We start from the raw sequence: 18,221 nt of genomic DNA, 5'->3' as shown, positions 1-18,221 counted from the left end.
TGCTCTGGCTAGGACTTCCAGTACTATGATGAATAGAAGTTGTGAGAGTGGGCATCTTTGTCCTGCTCCAGTTCTCAGGGGGAATGCTTTCAACTTTTCCCCATTCGGTATTATGTTAGCTTTGGGTTTGTCATAGATGAGTCTTATTATGTAAAGGTACGACCCTTCTATGCTGATTTTGCTGATGGTTTTAATCATAAAGCATTGCTGGATTTTGTCAGATGCTTTTCCTGGGTCTATTGAGATGATCATGTGATTTTTGTTTTTAATTCTGTTTATGTGGTGTATCACATTTATTGACTTGCATATGTTAAACAATCCCTGCATCCCTGGTATGAAACTCACTTGATCATGGTGGATTATCTTTTTGAGATGCTGTTGAATTAGGTTAGCTGGTATTTTGTTAAGGATGTTTTCTTCTATATTCATCAGGAATATTGATCTATAGTTTTCTTTTTGGTTATGTCCTTTCCTGGTTTTGATATTAGGGTGATACTGGCTTCATAGAATGATTTAGGGAGGATTCCCTCTTTATCTTTTGGAATAGTGTCAATAGGATTGGTCCCAATTCTTCTTTGAATGTTTGATAGAATTCAGCTGTGAATCCATCTGGTCTTGGACTTTTTTGTTGGCAATTTCTAAAATTACCATTTCAATCTTGCTGCTTCTTATTGGTCTGTTCAGAGTTTCTACTTCTTCCTGGTTTAATCTAAGAGGGTGGTATATTTCCAGGAATTTATCCATCTCCTCTAGGTTTTCTAGTTCATGCATATAAAGGTGTTCATAGTAGCCCTGAATGATCTTTTGCATTTCTGTGGTATTGGTTGTAGTATCTCCTGTTTTGTTTCCAATTGAGCTTATTTGGATCTTCTCTCTTCTTTTCTTGGTCTATCTTGCTAATGGTTATCTTTTTAAATTATTATTTTAAAGAACCAGCTTTTAGTTTCATTTATTTTTTGTAATTTTTTTGGTTTGTTTGCATTTCATTTAGCTCTGCTCTTATCTTAGTTATTTCTTTTCTTCTGCTTGGGTTGAGTTGGGTTTGTTCTTGTTTCTCTGGTTCCTTGGGGTTTGACCTTAGATTGTCTATTTGTGCTCTTTCAGACTTTTTGATGTAGGGATTTAAGGCTATGAATTTGCCTCCTAGCACTGCCTTAAGTGCAACCCGGAGTGATCCTTAGGCAACACCATCATTAGTAGGCCAGAGAGAAGAAAAGGAAGATTTATTATTTACAGAAATTCAAAGAGTAGAGGAAACTCCACAGGGCAGAATTAGGAATTGTGAATGGATGTTGCAAGGCACAGATGTCTGGCTCAGTATACAGGACAATATTCTAACAACTAAAGCTGTCAGCAATAGTAGGGGCTATCTCCTTGGTTTGGGAGTGTTCACAAAGCCGATTGACTCATCACTCAGGATCCAAGGCTATCAGCAAAGAAAGAGAAGGAAGACTCCTGTTAAGTTTTTTATATCACCCATTAGATACATAGTGTGTGGTATTAAATAATATCACCAGAAAACTGTCTATGTATTCTATACATGTAAACTAAGTTGAGGATTATGGCAACCACTTACTTAAATCAAAGTTAACCAAATATATTTTGGCTTGAGATGGCTGATAAAATCAAATCTCAAGAGATTGTCCCCACTGTCCTCTCTTGACTTCTCTCATGTTCTCTTTGAGTTTACATACAGTCTTTTAATCTAACGGTAATCCTTAACTTCTGGGTCCCTAGACTATAAATCATTTTCGATGCCCACTTCCATAGAATACATGGCTCTTAAGATTATTTCCTCTGTCTTGACTTTAGATAACCTTATGACTCTGTGCCTGGGTGTTGATCTTTATGCAATAAATTTCCCAGGTATTCTTTGAGCTTCCTGTACTTGTATGTCTAGATCTCTAGCAAGGCCAGGGAAGTTTTCCTCAACTATTCCCACAAATATGTTTTCCACACTTTTAGATTTTTCTTCTTCCTTAGAAACATCCATTATTTTTAGGTTTGTTCATTTAACATAACCCCAAACCTCTTGGAGGCTTTTTTCATTTTTTTAAATTCTTTTTTTCGTCTTTACTGAATTGGGTTAATCCAAAAACTTTGTCTTCGAGCTCTGAAGTTCTTTGTTCTGCTTGTTCAGGTCTATCGCTGAGACTTTCCAGTGCATTTTGCATTTCTCTAAATGTGTCCGTCATTTCCAGAAGTTGTGATTGTTTTTTTATTTATGCTATTTCCCTGAAGATTTTTCCCTTCATATCTCATTTTTTTGATTTCATTTAATTGGACTTCACCTTTCTCTGGTGTCTCCTTGATTAGCTTAATGATCGACCTGCTGAATTTTTTTTCTGCCAATTCAGGGATTTCTTTTTGGTTTGGATCCATTGCCGGTAAGCTAGGGGGATCTTTTGAGAGTGTGAAAGAACCTTTTTTTGTCATATTACCAGAATTGTTTTTCTGGTTCCTTCTCATTTGGGTGGACTATGTCAGAGGGAAGATGTGAGGCTAAAAGGCTGCTATTCTGATTCTTTTGTCCCACACTATACTCCCTTGATGCTGTGCTCTCCCCCTTCCTCTAGGGATGTGGCTTCCCGAAAGGCAAACTGCAGTGCTTGTTATTAATCTTCTGGATCTAGCCACCCAGTGGAGCTGCTGGGGTCTGGGCTGGTAGTGGGGGGTGTCTACACAGAGTCTTGTGGTGTAAACCATCTTCAGGTCTCTCAGCCATGTATAGCAGCACCTGCTCCAGTGGAGGTGGCAGGAAAGTGAAATGGACTCTGTGAGGGTCCTTAGTTGTAGATTTGTTTATTGCAGTGTTTTGTGTTGGTTGGCCTCCTGCCAGGAGGTGGCACTTTCAAGAGAGCATCAGCTGTGGTAGTACAGGGAGGATCAGGTGGTAGGTAGAGCCTAGAGCTCCCAAGAGGTTATGTCCTTTGTCTTCAGAGTTTTTCGGCTGTCTCCTGGGGCCTGCAGGAACAATCTGCTTCCTATACACAGGGTCTGTGGATTCTCTCCCATTTGTATATCTTCTTTTGAGCATTGTCTATTCATGCCCTTTGCGCCCTTTTTTTTCTTGCTGATTTGTAAAACAGTTTTTAAAAATGCATTTTAAAAGACTTAGAATCATCATCTTTTCTGAATTAGTAAATAATCATTTATTGATTTTTCTGGCTGTGTTCCAAGTGAATCCAATCTGTCTACCACTTCCTAAAATTATCTTACCATTCATGTTATTGCTCATAAAACACTAAATGATACCAAGCTCCCACAAAACCTCATACTCCAATCTTCAATGCAGAATAAGTTTGGTAAACGGTCTTAGAATTCCCAAGATGCCAGACTTCCTTTTTAAAACAGAAAGTTTAACTAAATATAAAAATTATACAAAAATTCAAACCTTATATTATATATTCATTAACATACCATCTAGGTCTAAGTGTGACTCTTTTTAAAAATAAGATGATGGCACCATTGAAACATTTAGAGACTGAGTATCCCTCTAGAGATTAGGATGAATTTCACTTTATCAAATAAAATCATTGTAACTAGTTTTGGAAATGATCCTAAAATAAAAAGCATCAGATATGGCCTAGGGCTCACTTATAGGGACCACTGGTGCTAAATTTGCCTTCTTTTCTTAAATTCCTAGAAGAAAAATTAAAAGGGACGATTTTGGTCATTGACTGTACTTTCATTTTGTCAATGCCCTAGTTGAGTTTTATGATTCTTTCTTACTTACTGAGTTAAAACTACAGAGTGGCATTCTTCATCAGAAGAGCTTTCACACTATTAGTAACTCTTTTGGAAAAAATTTGAGGGAGACTAAGGTGAATGAAATCAACAGGTTCATTCACTCACTCATTAAAGAAATCATCAAATATTTATTAAGCACCTGCTGTGTGATGGGCCAACTATACTTGGAGGTGCTAGGGGAATAATGAGCAGGTTAAAGAGAACAAGTCTTTGTCATCTAGGAGCTTACAGTTGGGTGGGGGATGTAGACATAAATCAAAAACATCAAAGGAAGAAATGCAAAGTGATAACTGGAAATGCTTGGAGGAAGAATATTTTTAGTACGGGGTTGGCCTGGTCACAAAGGTCAGCGAATGTGACTGGTGCAAAGAAAGTTTCAACTGAGATGTAGAGGATCTAGAGAAGTTAATTAGGCAAATGGGGAAGAGGTTGAAGGAAAAGAGAATAGAGTTGCAAGTGGAAAAAGTTATGCAAAGACCCTGTGGCAGGAAGAAGCAAGGCGAACTGGAGGAACTGAAAGAAGCCAACATAGCTGGAGCATGGCTCAAGTATCCAGCCATGCCTAGGTGGGATGAGCAGTGCCTGTGAGGCAGGTAGAGGCCAGACTGCAGATCCAGTAGGTCAGGGGTCTTGTTTGTTTCAAAATTCTTTCCACTCTTTCTGTTTTAGCAATTCAAAACATATGGGAAAAGATCTATTTGCATCTAAAAGCCTGAACCTGACTTTCCAGAATTATTGTCCCTATTAGAGCTAGGGGTAAATGCTGGGATTTTTTTTTTTTTTTTTTTTTTTTTTACTATAGAGGCTTGTTTTGAATTCAGTGTTTTCTGGGAGCCACAAAAATCCACTGTATCTTGAGCCCAGCATCTAGAGTCTCTCTAAACTGTGCCTCTGGGAAGGAGGAGGGAGGAGGGAGAAGAGTGAAGGGTGGAGGGGATTTATCTAGGGAGGCTGAAAAGCAGTGTTAGGAAATTCTCTGCCTCTATCCTTTTCCTAGCTTGGCCTAGGAACCCAGAGGAGAAGAATGCACTTGAGGCAGCTGCCTATGGGCGGCAGCAGTGCCCACAGTTGGGCAGACTCCACACTGGGTGATTTTCTCAGCATCTGTACTTTGTGCGGTCCTTTGTTTAGCTGTCATCTACATTTGCTAAGAAAGGAGTACAACCTGTTTAAAACTTGGTGCAATTTTTGATTTGATAAAAAGATAATGCCCCAGTTCAGGAGACTAAGAACAGTGACAAAGGTGCAGATGAGACTGAATCACACCTGAGACTTCCAGAGGGGGTTGCCTCTGGCTAGAAGCTGCCTTGTCAGCTTACTACAGTGAATCTCAGAATATTCTCAATTCTATGCGTGCCATGCTCTGAAAGGTTGAGAAGGACTGAGAAGGTATTTGGGGCTTTTGTCATTATAGTTTTCTGTGACTTGAGAGTGGAGTGAGAAAAGAAAAAGTTAGGTGTTTTGAAACACAAGTGATATACTTTATGTTCTAACTCACTCTTTCCTTCCTCCAGGGCTCTTGATTTTTTGCACTGCAATTATCAGTCAATCCAACTCCCACTTCATGTTTTTCATTTAAGCTGTTAAAAAAGTCTTCCTTACCGCAAGAATTATATGATTTTCTCTTTGTATAAATCTTATAAATGAGTGAAAATAGTCTGTTTATTTCCCTCATCTAATTTTTTATTTTTAAATAATATCCTGAAGAGAAAATCAAATATTTGAGAATACCTAGTGCTTTCAAAAAAGGAAAAAAAAATACAACTTATTTTTATTGCCCTGTGAAATTTGCTTTTCTGTGAAATTCCATTGAGCCTTCCTATCTTGAAGTCATTGCCATTTTCTCCAACTCTGAATCAGACCGAGTCTCCAGGTCACTTCAGAGTTGTGATGGATGCCAGCAAAGTGGTATTAACTGTTGAAAAGCTACCTTTCAATTTTCGTGGGATGAAGTAGGATAAAATAAATAAACCTATCTCATCCTAATATTAAAATTACATAAAAATATCTTCAGTAGATGGAGGTGCAAAGATAAAGTAATGGACTTAGAATTTAAAGTGTCTCGTGTTAAGTGTGAAAAATATTACAAGGTGGATGGATTGTCTGAGCTCAAGAGTTCGAGACCAGCCTGGGCAACACGGTGAAACCCCGTCTCTACTAAAATACAAAAAATTAGCCCCTTGTGGCAGTGTGCGCTTGTGGTCCCAGCTACTCAGGAGGCTGAGGCAGGAGAATTGCTTGAACCTGGGAGGTGGAGGTTGCAGTGAGCCAAGATCGATCGCACCACTGCACTCCAGCATGGGGGACTGAGTGAGACTCTGCCTCAAAAAAAAAAAAAAAAAAAAGAAAAGAAAAGAAAAGAAAAACATTATGTTTTTCTCTAACGGAGATATAAACCTTCTCACTGATGATAATCAATAATAATTCTTGCAAAACTTTTTATTTTTATTTTATGCATATCCTTTCTGTAATAACATTTTAAAGTGGAACATTTTGTGGGTGTTCTGGTCCAAAATAAGACGTTTTAAGCAAATCTTCTACCCACTTGCTATCAATCACCTCTTCCTTTTGACCTCTTTTCCTCCCATCATCCCACCCCCACATATATAATAATAGAGTTGAATCCTCACAGAACTGTGAATTCTCTGGCACGGTTGGTTCTGTTCTCGAAGTAGTGTCTTCTATAGAAGTGGGCATCAAAAATGATTTATGGTCTGGAGACCCAGAAGTTAAGGATTACCATTATATTAAAAGACTGTCTCGGGCACCTGTAGTCCCAGCTACTTGGGAGGCTGAGGAAGGAGAATGGCGTGAACCCGAGAGGCAGAGCTTGCAGTGATGCAGTGAGCGGAGATCAAGCCACTGCACTCCAGCCTGGGTGACACAGCAAGGCTCCGTCTCAAAAAAAAAAAAAAAAAAGACTGTCTCTAAACTCAAAGAGAACATGAGAAGTCAGGAGAGGACACTGGGGACAATCTCTTGAGATTCGATTTTATCAACCATCTCAAGCCAAAATATATTTGGTTAACTTTGATTTAAGTAAGTGGTTGCCATAATCCTCAACTTAGTTTACATGTATAGAGTATATAGGCAGTTTTTGGTGATATTATTTATTACCACACACTATGTACCTAATGGGTGATATAAAACTTAACAGGAGTCTTCTTTCTCTTTCCTTGCTGATAGCCTTGGATCCTGAGTGATAAGTCAATCAGCTTTTGTGAACACTCCCAAACCAAGGAGATAGCCATTACTATTGCTGACAGCTTTAGTTGTTAGAATGTTGTCTTGTATATTGAGCCAGAAATCTGTGCCTTGCAACATCCATCACAATTCCTACTTCTGCCCTGTGGAGCTTCCTCTACTATTTGAATTTCTGTAAATAATAAATGTTCCTTCTCTTCTCTCTGGCCTACTAATGGTGGTGTTGCTGAAGCATTAGTCTGGGTTGTCTCCTTTTCTGCCTTGGGGATGCCTGATAGTCTCATGACTTGAAATACCGTCTATATGCTGGTAACACCCACATTGATACCAGTAGCCAAGTTGGCATGTGGACCATATATTCCCTTCTGCCCACATGTCACTTCCACTTGGATATCTAACAGACATGTAGAAATTAACAAGTTCCAAGCCTGATGCTCCGATGTCTTCCCATCTCAGTAAATGTTAACTCCATTCCTTCAGTTGTTAGTTATCCCCTCTCCTATCTACTATTTTTTGCCCTTGTCACCAATCAACCAACTAACCTTCTTGGTGGACTTTAAAGACACCTGGTATGTTCTTGCCTCAGGATTAGCGTGCCCCATCCCCTTCACCTAGAACATTCTTTCCCTAGGTATGTATGTGGTTTGCTCTCTCCTCTCTCTCTCAAATTTTTGCTTATATATTCCATTCTAACACAAAGCCTTCCTTAATTACCTTGTTTAAACTGTAACCCAGGCTCCTTTTCCAACTTTATATTATAATTTCTATGGGAAATTATCACCTCTTTCTGTATATTTTACATGTGGATTGTCGTCTTCTCCCACTAAAATGTATTGTAGTATACTTAAGGAAGAGTTCTTTTGGTCTGGTTTTTACTGCTATGTCTTTACAACATACAACAGTGCCTAGTGCATAGAAGCACAACAAATATTTAATAAATGACAAAAAACCTGATTGTTTTATACAACTAAAGTTCCAGAGAAACCGCTTTGTTCAGGGCAGTACGAAACCAATATAAAGACTCCAAAGACGCAGTTTTCTTCAGATTTCAAACTTCTAACACAGCTTAAACTAAGCTCATGCCCAACCTGCAGAGTCCCTTTCCTCTCCACGATCAAGAACAAGATGAGCTCTGGAAGACCCTTCCTCGCCACCCTGTATCTGTCCCTACTTTTCCTTTACCTGGCACTACTCAACTGACTCAGATGCTGCAAGCATGCCTGTGGCAGTTATATGACGGCTTGGGGACACAATCTCCTTAGGGAGAAAGTAGGGCTATGGTCAGGAGGGGAGATGGATATGGGGTACCCTCCACACCTGGTTAGCATTCTCTGGGTCACTTTCTCTCCCCTTCCCTGGTGGTTTTCCCATTGTCCAAAAGCCACACAGGAACCCTAGTGTGCAGCACACGAGCCAGTCAAGTAGAAAGTTACAGTCAGTGCAACTGGAATTTTACCATGCATTTAATTAACTAGATTTTTTAAAAGTTCATTGTAAAAATGAAGTTACCACTTCGGGTATTTAATTCATTCTTGGGTGAGATCGTCCTTTACTTGATTGGATTGCAGTATAATTTAAGACTCTTATTATTTCACTTAAGCTATTTATTCTTCTGGAAATGAACACAAACACTATGCCTTTTGTGAAACTATACTAAAAGTTTCTATTTTAGATTATGAGATGTATTTCCTTTATTTAAATTTTCCTACATTTTTCATATGTGTTCATGTTAGAGAAAATGTAGCTTATTGGCTAACCCAACTTTCTGTTTTGTTAAGAGTTAAGCAGAGATCTCTTCTGTTCAATTATAAGCTGTTGAAAATTTGTCTTAAATTTTGGCATAGTGAATCTAATGGGTTATTTCTTTTCAAAGTAGCAATGTGGCAAGTGTGTGGAATCATCCTTGAAATCATGAATGGGCACTAATGGAAGACAAGACTTGCTTAATTGTGCTGTGTCATCTTAGAAACTGTTCTGTTAATAGCATTTTAAGAAATACTTTCAATGGTAATATTCATATGACATGTTCAAATGTAAGGTCTGCTTGATATGTTCCAATAAGCTCCCTAGAAATTATTCCTATTTAAAAGCTTTTTAGTTCCTGGATTCTTGAAAATGGCTCTGCATAATGCATGTGTGTGAGGAAGAGAAGATTATTGTTTATTTTTAATAAAGTACTCTTAAATTTATCCTTTTAACCTATTAAAATATTAAGTTAAAATATCCTTCATTTTTTCTGTGGTGGTAAAAATTTCAGAAACTCATAGTCCCATAGCTATCCAAAGAAACTTGAATTCCCCTGATAAAGGCTGTCAGAGCACAGGGTCATCTCTGAGCAGCTCATTGACCTCCATAAATAAATACAATGCAGTGAACTCCCAGCACAAAAGTGGCACTGACAGATCAGATGCTGGAACTGACTCAGTGAACTTCAGCATATCTCCTGTTTCATTCAGTGTCTGATCACTGAGGAGACTTTGTCTTCCTGTAGTCATCAAAACTAAGGAACAAATCCCATCATTTGTCCAATCATTTCCAATTTTGGAATAATAATTTTAAGTAGGTATATATTAAGTTACACAGAAGGATACATTTTTCAGTGTAACTTCATACTTACCCAGTAGGAAGTGTCATATTTACCTAGTAAAAATACCAAAATTTCTAAAACTATTATTTGGAAAACCAGTAGTCTTTAAAAAGATTCCATTTCTTTTCTCTACCTTTTTTTTTAATGGTTTACCCTATTAAAACCACTCTCCATTCTCAGGAACTATCACATTCATATTTAGTAAGTTTAAAAATCTAAAAAACTATTTAAAAATGGCCATAAACAATAAAGTTTAGAACCATCAATGTCATTTAAATCTTAGGGGGAAATTTTTATTTTTATTTTTATTTTTTGAGATGGAGTCTCACTCTGTCGCCGAGGCTGGAGTGCAGTGGCGCTATCTCGGCTCACTGCAAGCCCCGCCTCCTGGGTTCACGCCATTCTCCTGCCTCAGCCTCCCGAGTAGCTGGGACTACAGGTGCTCGCCACCATGCCCAGCTAATTTTTTGTATTTTTAGAAGAGACAGGGTTAGCCAGGAGGGTCTCGATCTCCTGACCTCATGATCCACCCGCCTCGGCCTCCCAAAGTGCTGAGATTACAGTCGTGAGCCACCGCGCCCGGCCGAGAAATTTTTTTTAATGAGTGTTTTTATTTCTAAACTAAAGAACTGTGGCAGAGATGTAGTAATTTCAAAGACCTCAAACCAACTCCCCGAATATTAGGACTTACTCTTGTGAGGACAAAATGGAAAAATCATACTGCATAATAAAAGGAATTGATACATTTTTAACAGTAGTAAGAAAAGATGAGGATGATACTCATTATAATGACTTTAGTAATGCCTAACATTCATTACATGTTTTAGTTACCAGGTACTGTGCAAGAACTTCACATACATTATCTTATTTATTCTTTATAATAGCCCTGTGAAATAAGTGTTCTTATTATTCCCATTGTATAGTTGAGGAGACTGAGATTTAGAGGGTTTCACTAACATATTCAAGGTCAAGCCTGAAGTAGGAACAGCCATCTGACTTCCAAGCCGAGTAAAGCATGAAAACATGAACAACAACAATACCACAACAGCAACAACAACCAGCAATCTATGCCTGTGAGCATCAGGTAAACAGGGCCAAATATGGCCAGCCCATCCCTGTAGCCACCCATATATCTGTGGAGACCTACCACGCCTTAGGGTAGATGAGCAATATATGTGTGGTTTTAATATTGAACATCAGGTTGGTGACACTGACTTTTGTTAGCCCATCACTATTTGCTGATCCTTTGGGAGGTATCATTCAAGGATAGTTTTAAGAGTTGGAAGGTGAGGGAATCTCTCTTTTACCTGTCATTCTACACTTTCATCATGCCTTCACATTCAATAGCTGAAGTGCCACATTTAATCATCTCTTTATTATACCACCTCCATTTATAACTATTGATAATTATGACAGAATTAATTGGTTACCAAGCAATGAGAGTTTTTAAGACTGAATCAGTCATGGTATATATGAAATATATGTATTCCTTCTTTATGGAAACTCAGAATATTATTGTAGAATATTATTATTCTACAATATTATTTGTAGAATTAGGCACCTGCAGACTCTAAGTACAGGGATTTCTGCATATCGTAGGAACTCATTCTTCAATTGTTAATAATTAGCCTTCATTTTGGCTTAAATAGAAGCACAATATATATTTGCCATTACTAAAGCCTGAAAATAGCAAAACACTGTTATGCTTAGAGGCTTAGCACGTGGGACATTTTTATGTATTAATACTTCCTCTGAGTTATGCCAGTAGGACTGTCTCAGAACTAATGAGACCTTGGCAAATGCCAAAAGAAAACAAACTCCTAACAGCTTGTAGACTCTGAAAATAGAATTTGAATAAAGACAAGTACAAATATGAAATATGAACATACTTAAGCTTATGAATAAATTCGATAATTCGTATTAGATATAATTTTTTTTTTACCTAAGCCCTTAACATAGTGGTTTCTTTTCTACTCTAACAACTTGATTTTCTTTTCTAGGATTGGCGTGGGTGGGTTTGAAACATCCACAAACTTCAAGCCTTAAATATCTAGACCAGTTAAAACATTTTGGCAGTTAATATTGTATAGTTACATTGTAGCACATTTATTAGGAGCTATGGCCTGATTGATTTTTTTCTTTTTTCTTTTTTGTCTGTGTGACCTACTTATTTTCTCATCCACAAGATGCTGAGAATCCCTTCAACACTGAACTCTTCATGGGTTATTTTTGAACACTAATCATTGATTTCACTTATCTGGACCATAAATTTTAATTTTCTGGCCTGAAGTTTGGTTTTGACTGGGCACATTTCCAAGGAAATAATGAGTATTTGCTTAAACATGAAGCATCTGTGATTTTTCTTTTGCGATTCACTTATAGGAGAGCCCTCTGTTTATTAATAGCCTGGGGCAAGGGTTCTATGAAAGAGACAGAATGGATGGCTTTTCCTTTTTTACTTCCTGAGAAATGACAGATGGTATAACATAAACACCCAGTCTCTCACAAGATGTAATTTGAAAAGCCTTCCATTAAAAGTAGAAACTAGACACAGTGCACTTAAGGATAATCGACCTTGGATATAATCATCCTAACAAGCAACGAAACAAGCTCGCATCTCATCTCTGTCAATTATATGGGTGTCAGACACTTTTTCAAGTTCAAAGTAAAGTCTCTGTATTGTAAATATTTTAATTTCTTTATATATATTATGATGTTTTTGACATCTTAAAAAGCTTTTCTGGTTGCAGAGAGCCTGTCTCTCCTGTGGCTTGTTAATTCTGAAAGATAAGAAAGCGCCCAGCCTGGAGCATGCCTTTCACATACCGATTAACCAGTCCAGTGCCATACCTCATCCATCTGACCTACACACCCCAGGAGGGGATATTCCTCTGCCTTAATCACCCCAGGGCCAGGAGCCAGGAGCCAGGCAACCCACACAAATTATTCAAACTAGCCAATCCTAAACTGTTCACCCTGCCTTGCCTTGCCTTTCCCAAGAAAATACCCCAAAAGGCAGTAGTCTAAACCTTCCCTTTCTCCTGTCTTCTGCCTCCTGACCACCCTGGTGTCTTCTTTCCTGCGTGGCCCTGGGTGGCTTGCTGTGCCTCCTGTCTCTAGGATATGTAAGTTTAATACACTTTTCTTTTTTTTTCCTGAGGCTCTCCTCTGTCTCCTCTTGTGGCCATAAAAGAATATAAAACAGTCTCTGCGTAAATTCTTTGCTTTCTATAGAATCATAATGATTCTCACCAGTCTTGGGCTTGGCTCTCATTTCCAACTCTTTCTATAAATGGACAGTTTCCTCCCCACCAACTTATTCTCAGAAAGATACATGCCAGACTGATGAGAGTATCTATCTGTGGTGAGGGAAGAAAGGGCTATAACTGATCTTCAGAGAGGGTTTTAGCTTTACCTGTTAACAATTTAATTTTTTATAAGATAGATGAAACAAATATTCATAACTAGATTAAAATTTGTATTTAATTCAAAACCCTAGATATTGCCTCTGCTCTAGGTTATCTATTCCTGGGCCCTAGTATTACTGTGACTTCTGTTTTTCCCAAGTGTTTTCCAATGTTTCCTATGTTACCACACACAGGTGTATCCTTAAAATCCTACCCCCTCTTTGGCTCCCATTGTGAGGTAATATTTTAGTGTATTTCCTTTGGGTCAAGAGTATGTATGAACACATATGTATTTACTTACATAGAAATGGAACCTTTGTCTGCTAAAGAAATACGTTAAACTTACTTGTTTTTGACTTCCAAGACTGCCCCCGCCTATATAATAGTAATTACATTTCTATGTTTAGCACTTTAGAGCCAAAAAAACACTTTTATTTTCCATCTCAATCCCCAAAATAGTTCACTAAGGTAAGTAGAGTCTACCTTCCAACCCCCATGCCAAGCTTCCTTGCTGCTTTCACTTCCTTTTCTTATAATATGGCAAACTACTTTTTCCTGATAAGCCACTACCTATAGTAGAATTATCCTGGTCACTTTCAACCTCTTATTTCTGTTTCCTCATTATTTACCATCTAGGCTGAAACGGATATTTGCAAGAGAAAATAATAATAGAAAATAAGCCTCCATTATAAGATGGCATTATTTGTATGAAGGGCCTGTTTATGGAAAGGACAATATATTAAAATAGTATTTTTACAATTTTTAAATATTTTAAAAAAGTAAATAGATTTAAGAGTAGATTGAACATGTCATCTGCTGAGAAGCTAAGGAAGGACATGAGCATGTGTGTAGATTTCTGACATGAGAGCGGTAGAAAAGAGCATTTACAATAGCTAATTTGTCTGTTTTCTTTCTATCCCTTTCCTCCTTAAGTTCATGTCATAATATGTCATAATGTTATCATCAAGATATTTACAAAATACAGACCTGATTTAAAAATATTGCCTTGATTAAAAACCTTTGCTGGGTCACCATTACCTACCAAGTCAAATCTGAATCCCTTAGCCTGATGTATAGATTCTTTAAACACATGGTCCATCCGACCTTTCTAAGTCCATTTGTGCCCTCTGTACCAAAAACTCTATGTTCTAGTCATACAAAGTTGACAAAGTGACAAACAGCACCTAAACCCACCAGATGCTGCCAATCCTCCATGACTTTGCTCTCCCTGTACCCACTGACAAAGAATGCCCTGTGGCCACTTCTTCACTTGTTGAACTCTTACTCATCCTTCATGTCTACCTAAAATGTTCCTTCTAAGGACTCTCCATCCAGAATTAATACTAACTCATTAAAACAATATTATAAAATGCTTAGATGGACAAGGAGACATAGAAGAGTACAAGAGAATGCACAGGAGGCTGTTAATATTGAGTATAGTTATTTGGATTTTTATTTCTTCCAATGACCAAGGAATACTTTTTCTTTTCCCTGGGACCAGGTTTCCTTTTACTGCCCAGGCTGGAATGCAGTAGTAAAATCATAGCTCACTGCAGCCTCTAACTCCTGGGCTCAAACAATCCTCCTGCCTCAGCCTCCTGAGTAACTAGGACAACAGGTACATGCCAACATGCCCAGCTAATTATTTTGTTGTTGTTTTTTTTTCACCATGTTGGCCAGGCTGGTCTTGAATTCTGACCCTCAAGCAATCCTCTCATTACAGCCTCCCGAAGTGCTGAGATTATAGGCATGAGCCACTGCACCTGGCCAAGTAATACTTTTGAGGTATAAAAAATTAAAATGAGCTGGACATGGTGGCTCATGCCTGTAATCCCAGCACTTTGGGAGGCCGAGGCTGGAGGATCATTTCAGGCCTGGAGTTCGAGACCAGCCTGGCCAACATAGTGAAACCCCATCTGTACTAAAAATACAACAAATTAGCTGGGTGTGGTGGAATCCCAGCTACTTGGGAGGCTGAGGAATGAGAATCAATTGAACCCGGGAGGCAAAGGTTACTATAAGCCGAGCTCTGTCTCAAAAAATATATATATATTAAAATGAAGATTTTAAAATAAAAGCAATAATTGATAAATACTTCTATGAATAAAACTATATTGATTTATCTATATTAATTTTGTACAGGGAAATTCTATGATTTTTAGGCCCTTGGATACCTGGATTCTTATTCCTGAGCCACTAACAACTAGATGTGGAATCTTGGTGAAGTCAAAGTCTCTGAACTTAATAAGATTAGAATGTTAATAAATGAACTTTAAAGTTCCTTCCAGCACTAAAATTCTACGGATTTAATCACATATATGCTTCAATGAATATATTATCGCACTTCGCCAATCTGATTTTTATGATTTCAAAAGTTGTTAAAAGGAGTTAGTTTTGTAGTACTTCTTTTTCTATTTCTGGGGCAGGGGTGACCTCAAATATAAGTGCTATAGAAAACAAGACAGATAATTCAAAATATCACCCTTCTTCTATGTTTCCATGGTGGCTTTCGATACATACAACACAATATTTCTTAAGACGCTATAATTTCTTGGTTTGCATTTCTGGATTTTTCCTTTTATTTTTGAGACGGAGTTTCACTCTTGTCACCCAGACTGGAGTGCAATGGTGCAATCTTGGTTCACTGTAACCTCTACCTCCCAGGTGCAAGGGATTCTACTGCCTCAGCCTCCTGAGTTGCTGGGATTACAGGCACCTGCCACCATGCCGGGTTATTTTTTGCATTTTTAGTAGACGGGGTTTCACCATGTTGGCCAGGCTGGTCCCAAACTCCTGACCTCAGCTGATCCACCCACCTCGGCCTCTGAAAGTGCTGGGATTACAGGCATGAGCCACCACATCTGGCCACATGTCTGTTTTCCTGTAGACTGTGAGCCCCCAGCGTGGGTGTAAGGGCAGGAAATGCATCTCCCTGGTGCCACACACTGGCTTGACTACACAGTAGGTGATTAACAGTTCAATGAAGAGATGAATTGAAATAAAGGACATTTGTGTAAAAATATTCTCTTTGTTTTTGTTTTTAGAGATGGAGTCTCTGTCGCCCAGGCTGTAGTGCAGTGGTGTGATCTTGGCTCACTGCAACCTCCGCCCCTTGGATTCTGAGGATTCTCCTGTCTCAGCTTCCTGAGGAGCTAGCTGGGGATTACAGTGTGCACCATCACACCTGGCTAATTTTTATTTTATTTTATTTTTTTTAGTAGAGATAGGGTTTTACCATGTTAGCCAGGCTAGCCTTGAACTCCTGACCTCAAGTGACCCATCTACCTTGGCCTTCCAAAGTGCTGGGATTATAGGCATGAGCCACCACACCTGGCCTGTGTAAAAATATTCTGATCTAAGAGAAAAGGATGACTAATCTTGTGATTGATAACTTGAAATCTTGTCTTTTTTCTTTATAATTTAGATTAGAATTTTAATTGATCTGTGACATATTCATTAATCACAACAATTTTAGGAATTCTTGATAATTTTTACAAACTTTATTGGCTTTCAGGTTGTTGCCAAATTAATTCGACCATCAAGAAAAAAAGAGCAGGTTTTATGCTAGTATGGGTCAAAAGCTTTTGTTCTTTCTGATTGCAATGCCTTCAGCCCACTCTGGGCGATGAGGCGGGAAGATGTGAAGAGCTCAATGTAGTTGTGGTCCATCTGCAGGGACTGGAGAACTCTTCTAGGAAAATCTCACCTGAAGTCCTTGTCTTAGTGAGGCTAGGCCAGGCCATGGAAAGAACTAGGGACCACCCCATTCTCACCATTGTCCTATATGCCATCTGAATTAAACACACACTCTCCATCCAAGGAAAAGCAAAGAAAAGTGACAAAGGGCCCATGGATTTAATTCCAACTATAAACGATGGTGTTTCCTTGCCCTCTTCTGTGGTGATGGTCTTTCTGCTGCCCAGTGGGTCTAAGAGTAGCCACTGGCTCAAAGGCATTCTAACAGCAGTGCCCTAAAACCAACATCCTTGAATCTCTCATAGAAAACAAGAAGTGATCTGAGTATTATTTATGTATGCCTTACTCATAGAGATTTGCAACAAATTTTAAGCATTTATAAATAGAAATATTAGGAATTTTAAAAAATGAGATTGCTAAACAAAAATAGATTTCAAATAACAATAAAAGTAAAATATAATTATTAAAGAGCATACCGCAGTACCCTGGGGTTCCACATACTGTCTTCATGAGCACTTGATGTTCCACAATTTTAGAGAGTCCAAAATCAGCTAACAACACAAGAAAAAAATTTAATGAAGCACGTCTTCTCAGCTTTTATGACAAAATATTTGTTATTCAAAAATAAAACTAACTTATTTATCTATTTGCTTTCTTTTGTATTTGATGATGGGGTGAAGGTGGGTGGGAACAAGTCACCCAAGAGGAAGCTAAAGAAAACAATCCATGTGTTTCTTTAAATTGGAGAAAAACATGACTTCCAAATACATTTACAAATAAATCTATATTTAATCTTTGTTCTTCTGTACAATTCCCCGCTTTCAGCAAATAAGCAATTTTTTTCTTTCTTTCTTGTTTTTGTTTGTTTGTTTGTTTAGATGGAGTCTTGCTCTGTTGCCTAGGCTGGAGTGCAGTGGCGTGATCTCGGCTCACTGTAACCTCTGCCTCCCGGGTTCAAGCAATTCTCTGACTCAGCCTCCCAACTAGCTGGGATTACAGGCACGTGCCACCACACCCGGCTAATTTTTTTGTATTTTTAGTAGAGACGGAGTTTCACCGTGTTAGCCAGGATGGTCTTGATCTCCTGACCTCGTGATCCACCCACCTCAGTCCCAAAGTGCTGGGATTACAGGCGTGAGCCCCCGCGCCCAGCCAAGCTATTTTTTCTTAAAGTAATAGTTGCAATAGTTATATTTTGTCTAATGTTGTTACTTCTGAAATTTATGTAACAGTAACTCTAAGGGACAATACAGAATTAATGATATAATCCAGAATCTTTAATTTATTGACAGAGAGGAGAAAAAAATTAGACTTTCATCAGTGACACGAGAATTAACAGAAACATCAAAAGGTTTGTTCAGCTTGAAAATACATTCAGTCTCCAATGTATTTCACTTATAAGAATTTACTCTCATAAGAAGACTATAAGATTTTTTTGGTAAGAATCCTTTTGATTTATTTCTCAGAATATTACCTAGGTAAAAGATTATCGAAAGTTGCTACCATTATGAACTATTTGCTGAGCTATATCTCTTGCACTCAGGAAACATCAGGAAACCATTCAAGGGCATTCTTCA

At 38.2% G+C, this 18,221-nt stretch overlaps 1 protein-coding gene across 3 annotated transcripts in view; it reads right to left on the bottom strand.

Moving 5' to 3' along the window:
- Positions 1–18,221, bottom strand: part of CAMK4 (calcium/calmodulin dependent protein kinase IV) — a 336,488-nt gene that overhangs the window by 23,725 nt on the left and 294,542 nt on the right. For all 3 annotated transcript variants that reach the window (XM_055112534.1, XM_055112533.1, XM_008952101.6), the window contains one exon: positions 17,121–17,195. In XM_055112534.1, the coding sequence (XP_054968509.1) occupies positions 17,121–17,195 (75 nt within the window). The remainder of the gene's footprint in view (positions 1–17,120; positions 17,196–18,221) is intronic.

This window comes from Pan paniscus, chromosome 4, assembly GCF_029289425.2.
Source record: "Pan paniscus chromosome 4, NHGRI_mPanPan1-v2.0_pri, whole genome shotgun sequence".
Taxonomy (NCBI): Eukaryota; Metazoa; Chordata; class Mammalia; order Primates; family Hominidae; genus Pan; species Pan paniscus.
The sequence above is the reverse complement of the archived record's forward strand: the minus strand, read 5'-3'. Positions and strand labels throughout refer to the sequence as shown.